The sequence below is a fragment of the Ipomoea nil genome, unplaced genomic scaffold (assembly GCF_001879475.1).
Source record: "Ipomoea nil cultivar Tokyo-kokei standard unplaced genomic scaffold, Asagao_1.1 scaffold3065, whole genome shotgun sequence".
NCBI lineage: Eukaryota > Viridiplantae > Streptophyta > Magnoliopsida > Solanales > Convolvulaceae > Ipomoea > Ipomoea nil.
In genome coordinates this window covers 1,521,348-1,527,467 of record NW_017619493.1, presented here as the reverse complement: position 1 = coordinate 1,527,467, position 6,120 = coordinate 1,521,348, and the positions used below count along the sequence as shown (strand labels likewise).

The following is a 6,120-nucleotide window of genomic DNA, read 5'->3' as shown; positions in this document are numbered from 1 at the left end:
TTAGTCAACCAAACTCTGTGCCTAATATAACCTGGATTGATGGGATACAGGATTATGGATTAGATAGCACATTCAGTTACGGTACTCAGACCGCTCAGTAGACACCAATACACCATCTAGGGTTCTGAGTCAGGTCTGAGGCAAAACATGGCTAACGGTCTACCGTTAAGAGGCAACACAACAGGAACATCAACTATGGCTGGAGATCAACACGGCTACGCTTCCGCTATCATACGAGGTCAGGTTTCTCGTATACTATGGTTTATTATAGTTAGACTATTGTATATCTAACATATATATATATATATATATATATATATATATATATATATATATATATATATATATATATATATATATATATATAAATACCACCTATGGTCCCTCGAGTTTGGTGGCATTGCCATCAATGGTCCCTAACTTCTGTAATTACCATCCGTCATCCTCCGAGTTGTGAAAAGTTACCTTCTAGCGTCCTTCCGTTACTTCCTCCCGTCTTAGCCGTCAAAATGGAGGGTAATATTGTCATTTGACTTATACGAAAAGAGTTAATACCAGCCAAGGTCCCTCGAGTTTGGTGGTTTGGCCATCTTTAGTCCCAAACTTGGCCAAACAATATTAAAGAAAGTTGATGGTTTCTCAACTTCCAACTCGAACTCCCTATTCTCCTATACAATATTAAAGAAAATTTACAAATGTATAGTATTATCCTCTTCAATTTCTCTCAACGCCATTGCCTACATATTAGCAAAATTCATATATATTCCCACAAAAAAAAAATTATGATATGATAATGAGAGAAGAAATTTAAAACTGGGAATAGTGGTATTGAGCAGCCGGATACTCTCTAATATACATCCTATGGAAATCCGTGGGAGGAAGAAGCAGAAAATGCTTTTCCCCAGTGATCACGGAGTATAGATTTTCATAATGATCTTTATGGAACGATGTCTCCGACAAATCATTCCCAATCCAGAGGTTCACGACATCAGGAAGGCATCCCAGGGCCTCAAATGCCCAGGAAAAATGGGGCTCATAGTCCGAACCGAGAGCCTCATACTCCGAACGGAAGCAATCATTCTGTTGCTGCAGGTAAGCGACGGTGGAACTGTTATCGGATTGGAGAACCTTTGACAGAGCGTCAGGGAAAGAGAGCTGCTCGACATGTGCTGAAGCGAAGCAGAGGGAAGAAGGGGAGGTAGGAAGGGAGGTAACGGAGTCAGCTCGAACGGTTGGGGTAAGGTGGAGGGAAACGGTGGAGGAGGAGAGGGCGTCGAGGAGGTACTGGGTAGAGTGCCAGAGAGTGGTGGCCGGCCAGTGGTTGATGTCGGAGGAGATAAGGCATGGCTTGTTGGGGGAAACGTAGTCGCGGAGGAAATGAAGAGGCGTAGGTGGACAAAGGAGGCGGTCGATTTGAGAGGTCGCGCCTAAACTCAAGGGACCTTGGTTTGACAACAGCATCTTGCTAAGATATCCAATTCCATCCTTAAGCACCCAAACTTGGGACTAAAGATGGCCAAACCACAAAACTCGAGGGACCTTGGCTAGTATTAACTATTTTCGTATAAGTCAAATGACAATATTACCCTCTATTTTGATGGCTGAGATGGGAGGAAGTAACGGAAAGACGCTAGAAGGTAACTTTTCACAACTCGGAGGATGATGGATGGTAATTACGGAAGTTAGGGACCATTGATGGCGATGTCACCAAACTCGAGGGACCATAGGTGGTATTTACTCATATATATATATATATATATGTGTGTGTGTGTGTGTGTGTGTGTGTGTGTGTGTGTGTGTGTGTGTGTGTGTACGTTCATACAGGCCCGGCCCTGGGCAAGGGCAGGTTGGGCCCTTGTCTAGGCCCATGCTTGGAAGGGGCCCTCCACCTTATGTTATTACCTTTAATATACATTATAGATCTTCAATATAATAATATAGTATAAATTTATATTCATGAAATGAAGGTCTGTTGAGTTGGTTAGTTTCTTGTTTTCTGTGCTCAATGTTTAGGGATTGAATCTGGAAAATGTGCCTTTATAGTATTAAAATTGTAAAATTTATTTATATTTTTAATTTGAATTTTTAAAAAAATTTAATTTCTAATTTTTTATAATTATAGTGAGATTTATACTATATATTGTTTTGTGATTTATATTAAAATTTGAATTTATTTTTATTCGAGTAATTTATTACTTATATTTAAAATATGTGTTATTTTGTGAACTTTATAATGATTTATTATATGTAATATGTTTTGTGATTTAGTTATGAAAAATATCTTAAAAGATAGTTTAGTTTTTCTATAAATTATCTAGTCAATGTAGTTTAGAAGTCATATTATGCGTCATCGTATTCGATCAAATTAATCTTTTATCCAATTAATTATGTTTCATATTTTATTATAAATATCTTTAATCATGTTTAGAGTATTTTGATTTATTGCTCCCAATAATTAAGATTTTATGCTATGCTCTTATTTGTAAGTTTTATTTTATAAACTGTTAAAAGTTACTTTATTATTTATTAAAATAATAATGTCATTTTCTATAAGCTCATTTGGTTTTAAATTATTTATTCATTTTTATAAACTATAGTTTTTATTTATTTATTTATGAAAGCACTGATGCGATTATTGATTATTTTAAATTTAGAAATGTATCTAGACTTATTTTCATGTGTATGTATAAATGTTAAAAACTTGTGGATTTTATTTCAAATTATTTGAAATTAGTATTTTTTAATTATTTAATTCAAATTTTAGTTATAAAAATATCTATTAATTTAATATAGGGCCTATTTTTGTTGCTACGTCCCGGGCCTATAAAATGATAGGACTGGACCTCCGTTCATATATTGATGATGGTTTGCTATAGTGTATATTCATGTATGATACAGAGAAAAAGCATATTTATATATCATAGCATATATACTAATATTCATAATTTACAAATACAAATTACATGTATATTTTAAAGCATCTACTCAATATCAACAGGATCTCATAATGCAAATATATAATTATTGGCCAAACGTTAATTAGAAAATAAGCATATTATTCATCGAAAATATATTTTGTGTTGATAACATGTTGTGATTATTGCCTTTAGCTCATAGCCAACCCTAAAAAAACAGATCGTATTCGTAATATAAATAAGAAAAGGAAAAAAGAATAGTAGTAATGTAGAGACAAGTGACAATCATTCCATTCATTCATCATCATTCTTACAAATAGGGGTATAACATATATATAATATCCAAATAATAATGACAATAATAATGTTAACGGTTACAATCTTTATAACTTTTATAATCTCTAATTATAATGTCCTGAATATCATTTATAACAAAAATATTATTTTGGGGATCCTGTGCATGATATAATTTGCCTTTATCCTTGAGGTTCTCTAATCTCTATCATCATCCATTAAAACCCCTAAAACCTTGTGTTATACTGTTTGTTACTCTAAAAATTAAAAAATATACAATTCACAAACACAAAATTCGCTGGATTTCAAACATTCAAAATTTATGTCGCCTTGAACTCCATCTGACGGATCATCTTGCCCTCCAGAGTTCTTGCTCGGAACATTCAGGTACTCCTTTTGGATTTCTACTCCAAGCTTTTCGTGCTAGTATATGTTGCTTAGCATAAACTTGGGAGGCAGACAGAGATGGCGGACGACTTCTTGAAGCTTCCTGAATCGTTGATTCATCATATATTGTCATTCCTTCCTTTTAAGGAAATAGGTCGTACTTGTGTTTTATCCAAGTATTGGAATGACATTTGGTGCATTTACCCTAATCTGAATTTCTGTTTGTTGGACAATGAAACCGATGAATACCTTTATCAATACTTAGATAATCAGGTAGAAAATCCAGAGCATCCTTTGTTGGATCGCGTAGAGAATTCCTTGGGTAAGTGCCTTGCTAGGAGGCGTTTCATAAAAGAAGTCTGCATAGAACTTAGAACAAGGTTAGAAGTGAAGACTTTGACACCAAAGTTAGACCGTTGGTTAGGTCTTGCTCTAGACAAGAATGTTTCAAAGCTAGTGCTGAATATTGTTAATACTCGGTGGTTGGTATTGACACCCCCTGTTACTTATTCTGTTCCTGAGCAAGTCTTTGTTGCAAGGACACTTGAGGTTTTGGATTTGTCTGGTTGTACCATAGAAGAAAATTGCTTTGTTCGTATTGAGCTCCCAAATCTAGAGAAGCTCTCTCTTTCGTTATGCAGATTTATAGGTGACAATTTGTTACAAAAGATTGTGTGTGCTTTCCCTAAGATGAAACACTTATCAATTTCTCAGTGCAAAGGTGAAGGGCGCTCTCTATCTGTTTCATGTAAATCTCAGTTAACATGTTTTTTCTTGAAAAGCAGCAACGAGTTTGAGAGGGTTGAAATTAATGTGCCGAGTCTTCATACATTTTCATTTGGATCCGAAAATGCTGCATGTGCTATTGATGTGACCGGTTGCACAAATCTGAGGGAGTTGTACTTGGACGGTGTTATTGGAATGGATTTGGAACGCTTTTGGTCTATATTTATTAGCATTCCAGTATTGAAGGTGAATGCCCGTTACTTACCAAGTATGTACAAGATTTCAAGCCAAAGTCTTAAGAGACTCATTCTCAATGGTTGGGATTATTTCCCTGGTGTGGAAATTGATGCTCCAAATTTACTGAGTTTTGAGTTTTCCCTTACTCACAACTTGAGTTCAGAATTCAACTTCTGTTTCTGGAGTATTCCAAAAGTAGATGATATTAACATGATGTTTTCAGCCTATAGTTTTCGAAAAGCATGCAGGGCAGGGCTAGAGGATTTCATCCTGAAATTACATAATTATGAGGATGCCAACTGGATTATCTTTGACCCTAATTATGGTGTAAGTTATTTCATGTTCTTACAAGGTTATCCCCTCTGCAAACTAATTTCAACTACATGTTGCAACCTCCTAGCTAGTTTGTATTATGTAGAAAATTTCTTGGTAAGTTACTTTTTTAATGGCTTCTTGTTCTCTGTGCAGGGCTTCATTATGATTGAAAAATGGCAAGCTGTCTCTTTTTCTTCTCTTAAGCGTTTTGCAGGAAAGTCAAGAAGTATAAGAATTCTTATATCCTTGAAGACTGAAACTTCCATGGTGTGTGGGCTTTTAGAATCATATTCTATAGTGAAAACTACTATATACTTCATACGCTCTTCTCCTAAGTTCGCAGAGGTATGTAGTTATTTTATGTTCTGAAATGACATTTGTAGTACAGTGCAATATTGTGTCCTGTTGATGATTTTCCTTACCGCAATTGCAGTCTTTTTATAAGAAACTTGGTAATTGCACTGCTGTAAATGACAACTATTGCTGTGAGTTGTTGGTGTCTCCAAGTAAGGTAAAGCAACTAGCGACTCCGGCCTGGGTATCATTTATGGAGTCTAACTCAAGAGGTAAGAACCACAATGCTGCAATCCTCTTGGATAAGAGGGTTCAGAGATGATGATAGAGTAGATCATTTGAGAAAGCTACTGCTAAAATCATTGCAATTAGTTGGGTTTTTGCAATCTCCCCCATTTCCTAAACTCTCCTTGTGGGTTCTATCCCTTCTATATATAGATGTTTGCCAAGGAAGAAGGGATAGGAGAGTTACCCAATTGAAGTTTGTTTTCTTTTCTTTTCTTTTCAGACGGGTTCTTGTAGGTGTTTCTTCTTCCAATTTTGCTTTTTTCATGGATGATGACAATGGTGGCAATAGTTTTTATGATGATTTGGAGTTTGCATGTAAGATGTGAATTTTTTATGTTATTAGATTTGTAAAATAGTGATGCGTGACCGAGATTATTTTAAAGTTTTAAAACTTAAATTATTTATAAATACCAATAAGATTGAGTAATAAGTTCAGAGCTTTTCATTTTTTTTTTAATATTTGAAGTTGTTTGACAATTAGATGATAGTTTGGTTAGACTATGAGGTGTCCTGAGCAGACCCTAACTATAGGAGACACCTTTAATTCTGTACCATACTCAGACTAATCTCCATTCGTATCGGGCCAATCGTTTTTCCATACGAGAGGGGGTTCCAACTCCTGATCTTTCTTAAGGGATGAGAATGCACGGCCACTCACGCCAAC

At 35.3% G+C, this 6,120-nt stretch overlaps 2 protein-coding genes across 2 annotated transcripts; one reads left to right on the top strand and one right to left on the bottom strand.

Annotated features, from left to right (window-relative positions):
* Positions 1-635: 635 nt before the first annotated feature.
* Positions 636-1,461, bottom strand: LOC109164459 (jmjC domain-containing protein 7-like; the record flags this gene model as incomplete). The annotated part of the gene is made up of 2 exons (XM_019312992.1): positions 815-1,461; positions 636-660 (listed from the first exon to the last, which is right to left on the bottom strand). Coding segments are annotated over exons 1-2 (672 nt in total), but the record flags the coding sequence as incomplete, so codon positions are not given.
* Positions 1,462-3,674: 2,213 nt separating this feature from the next.
* LOC109164458 (putative F-box protein At3g58860) lies at positions 3,675-5,782 on the top strand. The gene is made up of 4 exons (XM_019312991.1): positions 3,675-4,886; positions 5,028-5,219; positions 5,308-5,440; positions 5,691-5,782. The coding sequence occupies exons 1-4, from the start codon at positions 3,675-3,677 to the stop codon at positions 5,780-5,782; spliced, it is 1,629 nt and encodes a 542-aa protein (XP_019168536.1).
* The last annotated feature ends 338 nt before the right edge of the window (positions 5,783-6,120 follow it).

Bases quoted from the DNA above. Each gene is read 5' to 3' on its own strand.
- LOC109164458 (XM_019312991.1), top strand. From the start codon at position 3,675: ATGGCGGACGACTTCTTGAAGCTTCCTGAATCGTTGATTCATCATATA. The intron at 5,220-5,307 runs GTATGTAGTTAT...CCGCAATTGCAG, and splicing joins CTTCTCCTAAGTTCGCAGAG to TCTTTTTATAAGAAACTTGG. The intron at 5,441-5,690 runs GTAAGAACCACA...GGGTTCTTGTAG, and splicing joins TATGGAGTCTAACTCAAGAG to GTGTTTCTTCTTCCAATTTT.